Raw genomic sequence first — 17,531 nt, forward strand, 5'->3', positions numbered from 1 at the left:
TTATAGTCTGTGTATAGAATTTGCATCTGTTCTAAATTAGTAGACAAATCATGGCAAAGTACAAAGGATATTTTGATTCAAGGCTTAAAATACAATCAATGTAGGTGGGACATTTGTTTCCAGCTAAGATGGAGTAGCTTGTGGCAGACTAATATTCATGCTGAGAACAACTGAAAAAGTCTGTTGCGAAGCATCACAGAGCTGCCTAGGCAAACTGGACCTTCGGGGCTTAGATCCTAGAGAGAGAATTGTGGAGTGGTAAATCTATATCTGTGAAGTGTTTTTCTCCTCGTGGGAAGTTGTCAATTTTTGTTATAGGTCAGGAAACCAAGATTCTCGACATAGGGCCACATTTAAGAACAGAGAAGTCAACAAACTTTTTAGGAATCTCATAGAGCTGTAGAGACAAAATTTGGAGTCTAGGCTTGCCAGGACTTGAAGGACCATGATCCGGACATGGAGAAGGGAGCCTGAGAATAAGACGGTTTTTTCTTCAAGGCATTTTCTAAATTCTTTTTTTTTTTTTAAAATATATCTTTATTGATTTCAGAGAGAGGAAAGGAGGGGGAGAGAGAGATAGAAACATCAATGATGAGAGAGTTATTGATCAAACCTGGGCATATGCCCTGACTGGGAATCGAGCCCCGATCGCTTGGATCCCAGGTTGACACTCCACCGCTGAGCCACACCCGGCCGGGCCATTTTCTAAATTCTTAAGCTGCACAGGGTAAAAGGCTAAGAAGCTAAACAGAAAAGCAGATTCTAGTTTTTTTGCAGTCTCACAGTGCTGTACCTAGGAAAAGGGGGTAAACCATTTGATAGATTGAACTTTATAAAAATGGAAAACAAGCTTTGAAGCTGTCCTTGATTAGATTAAGATGATCTGTTTGTTATTCTAGCTACTCACCAGAGAGAATAGGGTGGATCCTCTCTAAAGAGAGATAACATCATCCAGAGCCTTTATAATTTGTTCATATATAATATCAGACATTAAGAAATGAGGCTAAGAAAAATACAGACAATATTTATAGACTCATAGATGACCCAATTACCAAATTGTCAGGCATGTATTATATTTTCAAATACTAGGTAAAAAGATAGAAATTTTCTTGTCTATCAGAAAATGGAAAAAAAATAAAAGATATAGATATATATTCATTCAAATGGAAATTCTAAAACCAAAAAATGCAACTGAAATTATAAAACTGAAAAGGTAGGTTTAAAAGCATATTGGCCATAGGAGAAGAAATGATTGATGAACTGATAGATGAGTCAGTAGAACTATCCAAGCATAGAGAACAAAATGGATGGGTAAATAGAGAAAAAGATATGAAAGACATACAGGAAAGGATGAAAGGTTCTTAAATGTGTGTAATTGGAGTCACACGAGAAAGAAAGGCATAATGTCCAACATATCAAGTCACCGGTTCATGAACCACTTTTAATGTAAAGTGGGATACCATACAAAGAAAACCATACCAGATGCAAAGTGCTCCAAATGAAAGAAAACAAAAATTTCTTAAAAGCAGTCAGAGGGGAGAAAAATAAACATTACCTAACTGAGCAATGGAAAGACTGACAAATGACTTCTCAACTAAAATAATGGAAGCCAAAGACATAGCTTGGCATATTTTAAGTGTTACAAGAAAATGAAGCTAACCCAGAATTCTGTACCTAGTGACAATAGTCTTGAAAAGTGAAAATTATGTGAAGACATTTTCAGATTAACAAAACTCAGAATTTGTCACCAGAAGATCTTCACTAAAATACTAAAGAGGGTTCTCCAGGTAGAAGGAAAATGATATCAGCTGGAAACAGAACTACAGGAAGGAATGAAGAGCAATGAAGGAGTAAATAATATTTGTAAATATAAATGAATATTACTAAAAACACAATAATAATGTCTTGTGGGGCTTAAAATATGTAGATAATCAAAGTGCATGAAAACAGCACAAAAGATGGTTGGGTAAATGGACTTAAATTATTCTAAGGTCCTTGGGTTATCTAGAAAGAGGTAGAAGTCCTAAAAATATATTAGGCTTAAATGTTACGGATATTTGTTGTAGTCTTTTAAGTGACCACCTAAAGAATAGCAAATGAATACACACCTTAAAAGCTAATAAAGATGATAAAATGTGAAAACAAAAAATACTTGCTTAGCTTAAAAGGAGACAAGAAATGAGAGAAACAGAAACATAGATCAGGTCAGACAAAGAAAAAAATAATGGATTGTCAGGTATGAGTCCAAATATATTGATTACATTAAATATTAATAGACCAAGCAGAGTTCTGGTCAAGATGGTGGAGTAGGTAAATGCTATGCTCACCTCCTTCCATGACCACATCAAAATTACAACTAAATTATAGGACTGAGAACCACTTGAAGTCTAGCTAAACAGAATTCTCATTATCTTAAGGATATAAAGAAGAAACCATGTCAAGACTGGTAGGAACCGGCAGATCTTCTATCCATGGTGTGGCAGTTAAGAAATAGGAGGGATATCTTGGCTTTGGAGGTCCCCCAGAGAAGTGAGGGATCTTAACCCCACACCCAGCTCTAGCTCAGGGCTCCAGTGCCAATAAGAGGAGTCACCATAACTTCTGGTTCTGAAAACCAGTGCGGATTGTGGCTAAGATGGAAACCTAGGCACTGCAGGACTTAAAGGGACCATGTACAGACTCACTTGCTCACAAACTCACTTATTCTGAGCTCCAGCACAGGGGCAGCAGCTTGAAAAGTGCCAGGGACACTCAAGAAGGAACTGAACTAACTAACTTCTGGGTTAGGGTTGGTGGGGCAGCTCTCTCCAGGACTAAAGTGCTGATAGACACCATTGTTCCTTTGTTGAGCCCTCCCCCACCCAGCCTGCAGGTGCTGACAGGTGCCAATCTGAATGATCCATTAACCTGGCTAACACCATTCATCCCACCCTGGTGATACCCTGACATCCCAACAACCCTATTCTGGCAACAGCTGGGATCTCTTTTAGCTGTGGCTCCACACAAACAGCCTATCACTTTCCTAAAATCTCTGAAAGGTTCACAGACCCCAAACAAGCAGTGTCTGGCCTCAATGTGCCCCATACCTCTTGCTAAACAGCTCCAAGACCAGCACTAGTGGCAGCCTGCCTCACTTCACAGCTTAGCCTCTCACAGGCACTTCCAAGATAAGCACAAGTGGCAACCAAGTGTGGATCATTTTGTAGCTCCTACCAGAAAACCCTGGGCTGGATATAGGCAGTGGCTGACCTTGGCCTGCACCAGAGCCCTCCTGAGAGGCTCCGGAACCAACCATCCAACCATCTCCACAAATGACACACTCAGAGGATGGGCTAAGCAGCCGTTAAAGTGAAGCCCATTCTGGGGGGTCAGCCCTGTACAACAGCTTCACCACTGTAGTCACAGCCATTCCTCATAGCCACTCAGACTGAGGGTCAATCCCTTCTATTGCATCACAACATTCAAGGCTTAACTACAAATGGAGAGCACATACAACCACATAAGGGACACCCTTGGAGCACCCAGCTAGGGTATCCCTGGGCCCCACAGGACACCTACTATATAAGTCTGTTTTGCCAAGACTGGGAGGCATAACAGCTACCTAACACATAGAAACAAACTTGGTGAGTCAGCCAAAGTGAGGAGACAAAGAAACATGTCCCAAATGAAATAACAGGACAAGAAAGAGAACTGAACAGAATGGAGCTAGCAGTCTACCACATACAGAATTCAAAACACTAGTTATAAGCGTGCTCAGTGAACATATATGGGAAGAGAAACATAAAAATGAATAGAAACAAAAAAAGAACCAATCAAAAGTGAAAAATAGCCTGTTTGGCTTGGCTCAGCTCAGCAGTTGAGCATTTACCTATGATCCAGGAGATCGTGGTTCAGTTCCCCATCAGGGCACATGCTAGGGTTGGGGGCACAATCCCTAATAGGGGGCATCTAGGAGGCAGCTGATCAATGACTCTCTTATCATTGATGTTTCTATTTCTCTCTCTCCCTCTCTCTCTCTCTTCCTCTCACTGAAAGCCATAAAGACATTTTAAAAAGTGAACAATATAATAAAAGAAATGAAGAATACATTAGAGAGAATCAACATTAGATTAGATGAAGCAGAGAATTGAATTAGTGATTTAGAAGATAAGGGACCTGTGGGACAATAGGTTCAACATTTACATTATAGGGTCACAAGGAGAAGAGAGAGCAAGGAATTGAAAACCTCTTTAAAGAAATAATGACCTAAAGTGTCCCTATCCTGGTAAAAATAGACATGCAAGTCCAGACGTGCAGAGATTCCCAAACAAGATAAACCCAAAGAGGCCCACATCAAGACATGTCATAGTTAAAATAACAAAGGTTAAAGACAAAGAGAATCTTAAAAGCAGCAAGAAAATACTAGTTATGTACAAGGGAGCTCCCATAAGACTGTCAGCTGATTTCTCAACAGAAACTTTGCAGTACAGAAGGGATTGGCATGATATATTTAAAATAATGAAAAGCATGGACCTACAACCAAGGTTAATCTACCTAGCAAGGCTGTCATTTACTATCAAAGGTAAGATAAAGACATTCCTAGACATGAAAAAGCTAAAGGAGTTCATTACCACTAAACCATTATTACAAGAAATGTTAAAGGGACTTCTTTAAGAAGTGAATAAAAAGAACATAAATATGAATAATAAAATGACAATAACTATATACCTATCAATAATCACTTTAAATATAAATGGCTAAATGCTCCAATCAGAAGACACAGGGTAGCTGAATGGATAATAAAATAAGACCCATACATATGCTGTCTACAAGAGACCCATTAAAGATCAAAAGACATACACAGACTGAAAGTTTAGAAATGGATGGAAAAAGATATTTCATGCAAATGGAAATGAAAAAATTGCTGGGGTAGCTGTTGGTAATGGCTAGGACATGGCATACAGCTGTGGCTTCCCACCCTTCTGTTCCAAGGTGGGGTTGGTGGGCAGTATCTCATCTTTGCATTCTGCAATACTGACATGGTCAGGCAGGGGATTCTTAGCATCAGTCTTACCACTTAGGTCCCAAGGAAGTGTTTCTAAGAGGGAAACTTATAGCCATACAGACCTACCTCAAGAAATAAAATCTCAAATAGTCTAACCTTACACTTAAAGAAACTAGAAAAAGAAGAACAAACAAGCCTGGCAGGGAACCAGTTCCAGAATACTAGCACATGGGACATACACCTGGTTCCTGGTTCTCCTGCACACCGGGCCCCACTTCAGGGTTAGTGCAATCTGAACTCAAGGCAAAGGTGGGATAGCATGGCATCTCTCTGGGTGGAACACCGAGGGACAGTGCGGTATTATTCAGGCTTTAGCCCATCAGTGGAGCGGAAGCAATTCTTAAGGCAATCTGGAGGAATTGGAATTGATGAAAACACTCATCAGCATTCTGAGATCAAGTTTACAGTGGCAGCTGATTGTTAAGAAATGTCAAGCAGCATATGGAAAGAAACTGAAAGATGACTTGAAGGGCAGTCTCTCTGGCCACTTTGAGCATCTCATGGTGGCCCTTGTGACTCCTCCTGCAGTGTTTGATGTGAAGCAGTTGAAGAAGGGCACTGGAGCAAATGAAGATACATTGATTGAAGTCTTAACCACCTGGTCAAGCAGGCAGATGAAGGAGATTTCTCAAGCCTACTACACAGTATATAAGAAGAGTCTTGGAGATGACATTAGAATCTCTGAAACATTTGATAACTTCCAGAAACTTCTGTTGACTTTGGCAAATGGCAGAAGAGATGAAAGTCTAAAAGTGGATGAGCAGCTGGCCGAAAAGGATGCCCAGATTCTCTATAATGCTGGTGAGAACAGATGGGGCATGAATGAAGATAAATTCACTGAGATCCTATGTCTAAGGAGCTTTCCTCAACTAAAAATAGCATTGAGCCCGGCCGGGCGTAGCTTAGCGGTTGAGTGTTGACCTGGGATCCAGGCGATCAGGGTTTGATTCCCGATCAGGGCACATGCCTGGGTTGCGGGCTCGATCCCCAGTCAGGGGCGTGTAGGAGGTGGCTGATCGATGACTCTCTCATCACTGATGTTTCTGTCTCTCTCCCTCTCTTTTCCTCTCCCTGAAATCAATAAAGATATATTTTTAAAAATAATATAAATTAAATAAATAAAAATAGCATTTGATAAATACAGAAATATTAGCCAGAAGGACATTGAGGACAGCATAAAAGGAGAATTTTCTGGGCATTTTGAAGACTTACTGCTGGCCATAGTTCATTGTGCAAGGGACATGTGTGCCCTTTTAGCTGAAAGACTAACTCAAGATTTGAAGAGTGTTGGAACTGATGAGTTTACTCTGAACCAAGTAATGGTTTCCGGATCAGAAATTGACCTGTTGGACACCCGAGCAGAGTTTAAGAAGTGTTGAAGCTATTACCTATATTCAGCAATTAAATTGGATACTTCTGGAGACTATGTTAAAGGGACACTTTTTTTAATGTTTTAATTGATTTTTAGAGAGGAAGGGAGATTAGAGAGAGAAACTTCATCAGTTGGCTTCCTCCTGCATGCCCCCTACTGGGGATGGAGCCCGAAACCCGAGCATGTGCCCTAACTGGGAATCGAACTGGTGACCTCTTGGTTCCTGGGTTGGTGCTCAGTCATTGAGCCACACCAGCCAGGCTGAAATCACATTCTTAAAGCTCTGTGGAAGACATGACTGAATTAAGAACATTGTCTCCAAAGATTGCCTGCTACCATGATGGGCTTTTCCAACTGCTCTACTTACCTCTTTCTCACAGTATTTAAAAGAACAAGCAAGTATAAAAAGCAACCTTTTTTCCTAACAGATTTTCATTGTTACATAACAACAACAACAACAATGTGATTATTTTAGGGCATCTCATCATAATGTAGTAGTTTATAAATGAAAATTTAAAATAATTTGAAGAAACTCCTAATACTATCTAAATTATATTTCTGCCTAGGAAGTGAGAATCTTTGTACAGTTCTAAAACATTAAATGCAAAAGCAGGGTAAAAAGAAAAGAAGAAGAAGCGGGAGGGAGATGAGGAGGAGAAACAAACCCAAAGTGAGTAGAAAGGAGTGAAATAAACAAAAAAGAGTCTACAAAAACAATATAAAAGATCAGTGACACCAAGAGCTTGTTCTTTGAAAAGATAAACAAAATTAATAAACGCTTAACCAGACTTACCAAGAAAAAAAAGAGATGACCAAATAAATCAGAAATAAAAGAGGAGACAACACAGAAATACAAAGATCATATGAATATACTACAAACAGATACATGCCAACAAATTGGACAACCAGGAAGGAATGGATAAATTGCTAAAAACGAATAATCTTTCAGGACTGAATCAAGAAATAGAATTTATGAACAGACCTGTTACAGCTGATGAAATAAAATCAGTGATCAAAAAACTCCCAACAAACAAAAGCCCTGAGCCAGATGGTTTCACAGGTGCATTTTGCCAAACAATTCACATCTATTCTTCTCAAACTATTTCAGAAAATCAAAGAGGAGGAAGGCTCACATGGTCATTTTATGAGGCTAGCATTACCCTGATTCCAAAACCAGACAAAGACATTACAAAAATAGAATAAAATTATAGGCCGATATTCCTGATGAACATACATGTAGAAATCTTCAACAAAATATTAGCATGTCAAATTCAGCAATACATTAAAAAGATCATAAACCATGATCAAGTGGGACTTAGTCCAGGGATGCAAGCTTGGTTCAATATCTGCAAATCAATTAATGTGATATACCACATAAATAAAATGAAGGATAAAAATCATATCAGTAGATGCAGGAAAAGCATTTGACAAAAACCCACAGAATAAATTTAACCAAGGAGGTTAAAGAAAGAAATTGAAGATACAGATAAATGGAAGGATATGCCATGCTCATGGATAGGAAGAATTTACATTGTTAAAAATGTCCATACAACCCAAAGCAATCTATAGACTCAGTGTAACTCCTATCAAAAATACTAATGCCATTTTTCACAGAACAAGAACAAATAATCCTAAAATTTATATAGAACCACAAAAGATCCTGAATAGCCAAAGCAATCATGAGAAAGAAGAAAGTTGGAGGTATAATGCTACCAGATATCACACTATACTACAGGCCATAGTAATTATAAAAGCACAGTACTGACATGAAAACGTATAGATCAATGGAACAGAATAGAGAGCCCAGAAATAAACCCATGCTTAAATGGTCAGTTAATACTTGACAAAGGAGGCAAGAACATACAGTGGGGTAAAGACAGTCTATTCAGTAAATAGTGTTGGTAAAACTGGACAGATGCATGCAAAGAAATGAAACTGGAGCACCTTTTTATACCATATACAAGAATAAACTCAAAATGAATTAAAGACTTAAATGTAAGACTCGAAATCATAAAACTCCTAGAAGAAAACATAGTAAAAGCTCTGACATTTCTTTGAGCAATATTTTTCTGATATATTTCCTCAGGCAAGGGAAACAAAAGAAAAATAACCAAATGGGTCCACACCAAACTAAAAAGTTTTTGCACAATAAAGGAAACCATTGACAGGAAGCCTGCTGAATGAGAGAATATATTCACCAATGATACGTCTGATAAGGGGTTAATATCCAAAATGTATAAGGAACTCATGCAACTTAACACACATACACCCCCAAAAAAACCCATACCCCACAACAACAAACTAATCCAATTAAAAATGGGCAGAGGACCTGAAAAGACATTTCTTTAAGAGGACATGTAGATGGCCAGTAGACATATGAAAAGATGTTCAACATCACTAACCATTAGGGAATAGAAAATTAAAACCGTAATAAGATATTACCTTATACCTGTCAGAATGGCAATCATCAATAAATCTACAAATACCCTTGACCAGATGGCTCAGTTGGTTGGGCGTCATCCTGTACACCAAAAGGTATTGGGTTTGATTCCTGGTCAGGGCACATACCTAGGTTGCGTTTCAATCACCAGTCAGGGCGTGTAGGGGAGGCAACCGATCAATGCTTCTCTCTCCCTCTCCCCCTCCCTCCTTCCCTTTCTCTTCCTCTCTCTAAACATAGCCTTGGGTGGAAATTAAAAGCAAAATAAAACATATCCTCGGGTGAGGATTAAAAAAAATAAATCAACAAACAGCAAGTGTTGGCAGGGATGTGGAGAAAAGGGATCCCTCGTGCACTGGTAGTGTGATTGTAAATTGGTGCAGCCACTTTGGAAAACAGTACTGAGGTTCCTCAAAAAATTAAAAATGGAACTACCTTATGACCTAGCAATTCCACTTCTGGGTACTTATCTGAAGAAATCCAAAACATTAATTCAAAAAGATGTACACACCCCTATGTTTATTGCACCATTATTTAGAAAGCCAAGATATGGAAGCATCCTAAGTCTCCATTGATAAATGAATGGCTAAAGAAGAGGTGGTACATATATATAATGGAATATTACTCAGCCTTAAAAAAAAGTCTTGCCATTTGTGATAACATGGATAGACCTAGAGGGTATTAAGTGAAATAAGTGAAATAAGTCAGACAAAGAAAGACAAATACCATATGATTTCACTTACATGCAGAATCTAAAAAATAAACAAGCAAAATAGAAACTCATAAATACAGAGAACCTTTTGATAGTTGCCAGATGGGAGGGAGTTTGGGGGATGGATGAAAAGGAGAAGGAATTAAGATGTACAAATTGTCAATTACAAAAACAGTCATGGGTATGTAAAATACAGCATAGGGAATATAGTTAATATTGTAATTACTATGTATGTTGTCAGGTGGGTACTAGACTTATCTGGGTGATGACTTTGTAGGTTGTATAAATGGCTAAATACTATATTATACACCTGAAACTAATATAATATAGCATCTCAACTAGTTGAAAAAAAATTTTTAAAAAGAAAGAAAAACTTGTCCAAAGCTATAATAAACAAACAGCATATTGAAAAGAAAAAAAAATGTTAATAGACCAAATACTTTGAATTACATCAGGTTAAAACCAACTGAAAGATTTCAGTGATACCATGTTTATAAGACACATGCTTAAATATAAAGATAAAGTTGAAAGTAAAAGGATGGGTGGGTGGGTGGGTCGGTGGATAGATAGATGATAGATAGATAGATAGATAGATAGATAGATAGATAGATAGATAGATAGATAGATGATAGATAGATAGATAGATAGATAGATAGATAGATAGATAGATAGATAGATAGACAGGTAGATGTAGCATGAAAAAGTAACCAGTAGAAAGGTGACATAGCTGTGTAATATTTAAGTGTACTTTAGGACAAGAAGCATCATGTCAGGTAAAGATGTTTAATAATGAGAAAATGGTGAACGTATCAGAGATATAAAAATTTCCTCTTTAGAACAGTCTAATGTAGCTTTAATGCCTGGCAGACAAAAATTCAGTAAAGATGCAAATGATACGAAAAAGAAGATTAAAAAATGACCTAGTTGTCATGTATTGAACCTGGCATCCTACAATGACTTGACTATACAGTCTTTTCAAGTGCACATGGAACATTTGACAAAATCAGTCACGTTGGGCCATAAAGCAAGTTCCTACAAATTTCAAAAGATTGAAAATATTGAGAGTATATTCTTTGAGCAGAAATAAGCTATAAACCAGCAGAAAGGTAACTAGACAATTCTCATGTGTTTGGAAATTAAGCAATATACGTCTAAATTACAATAAAAGTGAAAAAATATTTTCAGTTCAATGATAATGAAATTATGACATAGTAAAAGTGTGGCTATAGCTAAAGTTGTGATTAGGAAAATATTTATAGCTTTAAATCATACATTAGAAAAGGTACAAGGGTAGAAATGATCTAAACTGCCATCTGTAGAAAGTAGAAAAAAAAATAACCAGAAAGTTAAACTCAAAGACAGCAAAAGGAAGATAATAAAGAGAAGTAAATGAAATAAAAAGAGATAAAAATGTACAGTGACACATTTTAGCTCTTTGAAAAGCCTAGAACAATAAACTCTTAGCAAGCTATCAAATTTTTAACAAACAGAAAGTGTCATGTTACTGCAGGTATCGCATATATTATAAGGAAAATAAAACGCTATTACAAATACCTTGGTACCAATAAATTTGACAATTTAGATTAACTGGGCAAATTTCCACAAAAACCCAACTTAAGCTAAACTAAGTTAAGAAAAAATAGAAAATAGTCATATTTATTAAAGTAGAATCTATAATTGGAAATCTTTCCACAAAGACTCCCTGTGCCCAGATGGTTTTACCATTGAGTATGTTCCAGTATTTAAAGAAGAATCAACACTAATCTTTTACAAACTGCCAGGAAATGGGAAAAGAGTGAATACTTCGTGACTTTTTTTTTTAACCAAATTGACTTAAGTGAAACCTTGAAGGTAGGCATGAAAAGGATCTTACAGTAAAGGAACATTGCAGGTCAGTATATATCATAAGCATAGATGTAAAAGTCTTAAAATATTGAAACATTGAATCTGTACTAATGATTTAAAAATGAAAAAATATGTCATGATAAAGTTGGTTTTTATTTTATTAATACAAAGTTGATTTATCATTCAGAAACCAATGTGAATTCACTACATTGAACAAGTAAAGAAAAAAAATGTGATCATCTCAATAAATATAGGACAAGTATTAGAATTCAAAAATCATTCATTATTCAAACAGGAGATATTTGCAATTCATATATCCAGCTTGGATACAGTATATAAAAGCATTTACAAATCAGTAAGCAAGATGGTCAGCTCTATAGAAAAATGACTTAAGCAGCACTTCCCAAAAGAGGATTTCCAAATGACCAATAAACATATGAAATGGTGCTCAACTTCACTTATCATCAGGGAAATGCAAATTGAAACCATAGTAAGATACATGCCCACTAGAATGGCTAAAATGAAAATATCCTAGCGAGGATTGGAGCAACTGGAACTTTCATCCATTACTGGTAGGAGTATAAGTTGACCTACTCTTGAAATTATTTGGCAGTATTTATCAAACCTGAACATAAACATTCTCATCACTTTTAACAGTACCACTCTAAGATATATACTTAACAGATGTACATAGATATTTGTGCCCAAGGACAAATAAAAGAACATTTGTATCGACACTATTTGAAATAGCCCCAAACTGAAAGAAATCTAAATGTCCATCAGCAATAGAATGAATAAATAAATTGTGGCATATTTGTATAATGGAAAGCTGTATAGCAATGAGATTAAACTATTGGTACTCATAGACATAAAGTTCAAAATTGATGGTATGCATGTTATATGATACCATTTATATAATGTTCAAAAGCAGATAAAACTATAGTGATGCAAGTATAGATTCTGGTTATTAGTAAACAGTGAAACACATAGTTGCTGGGAGTGTCTTGAGGGGAAAATTATATTGCTGGTTATATTCTATTTCTTGATTTAGGTACTGGTAACAAGTGGGCATTTATTTTGTCAAGGTCTGTATACTTAGGATTCATACACATTTTTGTATGTATGCCATACTTCAATAAAATTTTATTTAAAACACACAAAGAAGTTAATATGGAGGGAAAATAATTCTAAAACCATTATTTTTACAAAGAAAACAGTTAAATTTTTCAGTTGAAATATTAAAATTAATTTGTTCCTTGATTTCAAGAAATAGAATTTTAGCATGTTTGCTTTAGATTAGTTGGTTTAAAGTCAAACTATTTTAAAATTTTTAATGCCCTCAGGTATATAATTTTTTTTTGCTTTTTTGAGTCTTAACTATTAACATTCCTAATGCTCTAGGGATAACCATAACATTTAAATAAATAGATTATATGTGTGCATGTGTGTATATAGTAGTAGTAAGAAGTTTGGCCAAAATATATTTTGTTTTAATCATTGCAGCAAGCGTTATTTTATTTATTTAACAATGTATTGAGCATTTGTCATTTACCAGATACTGTGCTATGTATGTTTATCTGTAAGTTAATCTTTACAATAACCTTCTGAGATAGAAAGGTGACATTCCTGTTGCAAATGTGAAATAACCTAAATAACCTAATTCATATAGTTATTATATAAAATTTTAACTTATATACTGTAAATAATTCAAGATTAAGTGTCTTATCCCATCTCAGACTTAGAGATACTTTTCAGAGATATTACCTTGTATAATTTGAGGATGCTGGAATGTAGAGTATATGTAGATGAATGATGTATAATAATATAAAACTTTCTGGTGGCTTCCCTTAGCTGTCAGGACAGTACCCAAATTCTGTAACTTAGTACCCAAAGTCCTTTATAATGTTAGCTTTTTCTCATTTTTAGTTCAGCCATATCAGATTAATGTTAGTTTGCTTGTCCAATTTTGTAGTTTTTTGTTTTCTGTGTCTGAAAGGTGCTTTTCTTGCTTTCTTTACTCATGTACTAGTATTTGCTTTCCAACATTTATATTAAGCATCAGGTCTTCTCACAGTCGTTAGTTGTTATGCAGCCTAGTCCTACCTGATCTAGTTGTTTCACTTCTATAGTTCCATCATACTGAATAAATCTGTTGTTTCTGTTCTACTTATCTCCACACATTAAAACTACTAGTCTTAGCATTAGTCTTAGGGTAAGGACTTATTTGATTTTCTTTCCCTATTACCTAGCATGTAAGTGACAAATGCATTAACAAAGACTGTAAGGAAAAATTAGGATTAGTACAAATAATGTCTTAAATGTTAGACTCAGGAATGTTTGCACCTTTTATGCGATATATACTAATTAGCCACTGAAGGTTTTTGAGGATAATAAAGTAGATTATAGCCCTGGCCGGTTGGTTCAGTGGTTAGAGTGTCAGCCTGGGGACCAAAGGGTCTCGGGTTCAAGGGCACATACCTGGGTTGTAGGTTTAATGCCCTGCCTCCAGTCGGATGCATGCAGAAAGCAACCAATTGATGTGTCTCACTCACATAGATATGTGTCTCTTTGTCTGTCTGTCTCTCTTTCTCCCCTCTCACCCCTTCCTTGCACTTTCTCTTAAAAAATCAATGGAAAAAAAAAATAACCTCTGGTGAGGATAAATAAATAGACTATGTATACTTTATAGTATATTAAATGAAGAGAAAATGGATATGTAGAAATTCATTAAGAAGCTGTTGGAATAGTCCAAGTGGGCAGTGATATAAGTTTGAACTAGGGTAATGGCACTGAGAACAGGAAATTAAAAATAGAGTGTACTGCTTGACTAAAAGAACTTGGTACTGATTAGATGCAGATAGGAGGAGAGAGAGGGGTGTACAGTGTCTAATTAGGGAAGGAGAATGGTGCAGGAGAAGGAAAAGACAAAAAAGAAATGTACAAAAAAGGTTTTTGTCTCAGAGATAATACCTCACATTTTTCTTTTCTGAGAATTCAAATAATCTTAGGATAAGCCATTCTTTTGCAGTCACATAAATTGTAATTAGTAAGGTATGATGTCAGATACATTATTGAAGTAAATAAAAAAGAACTAGAATACTAACCATGGGCCAATCTGTGTGTGCCCCTCTGCCTTTAGCTGTGACATCAATGTTTAATTGAACTTCTCTAAAGTTTACATAAATATTGAAGCATTCTTATGCTTCAGAAATTACTGACAATTCTAATTCATATCAAATTGGTAGATTTTCTAATGGTACCTGTTAAATGTTGGCATACATTTAAGTCCCTTCTCTTTTCCCCAAATCCCACCTTTACATGAAGAGATTTCTGACAAGAAGGGAAACAGCAGCCTGTTGCCACTACGTTCATTCTTCACCCCGTGATTTTGGGAAGTTATTTCTAATGGGAGAGGATGGAAACTAACATCCCACTTATTTATACTGTCAGATTTATCCATGATTCCCTTTCCCCCTAACTCTCATAACTAGGCTTATAAAACTTCAGGGAAATAAAAAGTAGTTTCTCTTAAAAAATTGGTTAAACATGTTTAAAGATGTTTAAACATATTTGGAAACAAAATTATCTTCCGTTTAGTATGATCCAGAGCTATCATCTCGACAATTTGGGGTTGAACTTTCCCGTTTAACTAGTGAAGACCGAACTGTTCCTTTAGTGGTGGAAAAGCTCATAAACTACATTGAAATGCATGGACTGTACACAGAAGGTATTTACAGAAAGTCTGGTTCAACTAATAAAATCAAGGAGCTTCGACAAGGTCTAGATACAGGTAAGATGTTGCCCTCCAAATCAAGACCAAATACTTTTGTTGAAATAGGTCATTTTGTGCTCTTAAATTTTTTATTACATGATGATCATTTTCTTGTAGCCAGAAGAATGTAATCTTTTTTGTGGTGCTTATTTATCATTTTGTAGCTTTCTAAAGAGACTTTTAAAAAATATGTATGTTTTTATTGATATTAGAGAGAGAGGAAAGAAGAGGGGGTGGCAGAGACAAAGAGAGAGAAGAATCAGTGGGAGAGAGAAACATCAATTGGTTGCCTCCAGTATGCATCTGTACCAGGGACTGAACCTGAAACTTGGGCTTGTGCCCTGACCAGGAATTGAACTGGCGACATTTTGGTGCACAGGACAACGTTCTACCAACTAAGCCACACCAGCTGGGGCTAGAGACTTTTGTTTTTATGTGCTCAATTCAGCAAACATATATTGAGTGTGTCATTTATACAAGGCATAGATTTGGTCTACTCCAGTTTAAAGACAATTGCCAACTTGTCCCTTGGACCTTGAGTCAGCACAAGTGAAAAATCAGTCACCCTGTGTCCTCCCGATCATCTCAGTCTTCTCATCTATAAACCTCATCTGTATAAACTCCTTAGAGAGTTTGTAAGTGAAACAGAGTAAAGGTGTTTTCTTTACATTTCCTAAGCTCAATTATTATTCTCCTTGCATCTCTAAGAATCACTTAAAATCAGCCTTACTTTTAGAAAATGTCCTCTGGGCCTTTTTTCCATTTGTCATCTAAACCATTGTTACTCAAACTGTGGTTCAAAACTGATCCATAGCAAGATAAATTCAGAAGTTGAGAGCAGGCATTTAGAAACTGTTAGAACAATTTAACAGTGCTTTGACATGAAAACGTGATCTTTTATTTTACACATGGATCAGTCTACAACAGACTTAGAAAACAAACAAAAACTGTTCCTTTACTGCAGTTAGAAGCACTGTTCCAAAGCATGAGATTAGATTGCAGATGATATAAATTAGTCTGATTAAGAACATGAAGCCTTATTTTGGTGATGATAGCTTCTAAAGTGAATTATTTGAATCTCTTTGCATGTTTTGTCTTGTTATCTAACTCTTGTCTATACATAGATGCTGAGAGTGTAAACCTAGATGACTATAACATACACGTCATTGCAAGTGTATTCAAACAATGGCTTCGTGATTTGCCCAATCCACTTATGACCTTTGAGCTCTATGAGGAATTTCTTCGAGCTATGGGTAAGCACAGCCTTCCTGGGTTTGAGGGAAGGTCTACACTTGGGAAAGGAATGCCATCTTCATTATAGATTATTTAGGCATCCTCCAGTGGTTTAGTCCATAAAGATCCAAAAGTATGCTTTTGATAGTTAATATAAAACTGCCAGTAAATGTTGACTTTTTGTGTCCTAAAAGTTTTCTGAGTTAGTTGCTTCTCACAAATAGATTGCAAGACTAGGGTTGCAAAGAAATTAAAAGATTAAATAGGATATGTTACAGTCACCGCTCACAGACACCAGAGAGGTTATCTGACAGCCCCGATTTGGAGGGAGAGGGCTTTCCCCCTTCTCGGTTCTTGTGTTCTCATGTGAATTAGTTCAAACAAGTGACTCCAGGTAATTGTATTGTGTTAAAATGAATTTATTAAGAAAGTAAAGCTTGCAAATTTATTAAAGAAGCAAGGCAGCCAAATCTATCATCCGGCATGAAGCACGGATGGGCTCTCAATCTAAGAGCAAGTGTGTGTGGGGAGGAGGTTCTGCCTTATATACTTTTCTGTCTATAAATTTTAAAATTGCTCTGCTAGATATCCTAGTACAGGTTAACTCTGAAGGCCTCTTTCTCTTTCTCTCTTTTATTTTGCTATGGGTTTCTCAGAATTTATGAGAAGCACCTGGCAGTTAAATCCGGAGACTGTTGGCTTTTCTCTTTCAACAGTGGGATGAGATAAGACTGCACTCTTCCTTCCCCCTCCTCCGTCCTCTCTGCCGGTCCCCCTTTTCTCCCCTCTCCTGTTCTGCATTCTTTAGAGAAACATTAACCATTTGCTCTCAAGCGTCCTTGGTTAGGGGAAGATAAAGAGCTTGCTATTTACAAGCTGGCTGCAGGCTGTCAAACTGTTTGGCCTTGTTTAATTTTCTTGTCTCAGTTTCCCTATTCCTCCTGCCCTGGAATTTTCCTGGCTTCTTACTATCCTATAACAGAATATTTAAGGTTTGGCTTATGATCATTTAAATTGTGAATCTAGGCAAGAACTCTGTGTAAAGCTGGCTGTTTTATGCCAGACCTAACAGGTTATAGAGTTTAGTTTTTCAGTGCTACAAATGTGTAGATC

The 17,531-nt window shown here is 36.5% G+C and overlaps 1 protein-coding gene across 4 annotated transcripts in view; it reads left to right on the forward strand.

Moving 5' to 3' along the window:
* The window catches only part of MYO9A (myosin IXA), a 272,449-nt gene that overhangs the window by 230,410 nt on the left and 24,508 nt on the right, over positions 1 to 17,531 (forward strand). For all 4 annotated transcript variants that reach the window (XM_016201287.2, XM_016201296.2, XM_016201314.2 and 1 more), the window contains 2 exons: positions 15,011 to 15,203; positions 16,310 to 16,438. In XM_016201287.2, the coding sequence (XP_016056773.2) occupies positions 15,011 to 15,203; positions 16,310 to 16,438 (322 nt within the window). The remainder of the gene's footprint in view (positions 1 to 15,010; positions 15,204 to 16,309; positions 16,439 to 17,531) is intronic.

This window comes from Miniopterus natalensis, chromosome 1 (genome assembly GCF_054644295.1).
Source record: "Miniopterus natalensis isolate mMinNat1 chromosome 1, mMinNat1.hap1, whole genome shotgun sequence".
Lineage (NCBI taxonomy): Eukaryota > Metazoa > Chordata > Mammalia > Chiroptera > Miniopteridae > Miniopterus > Miniopterus natalensis.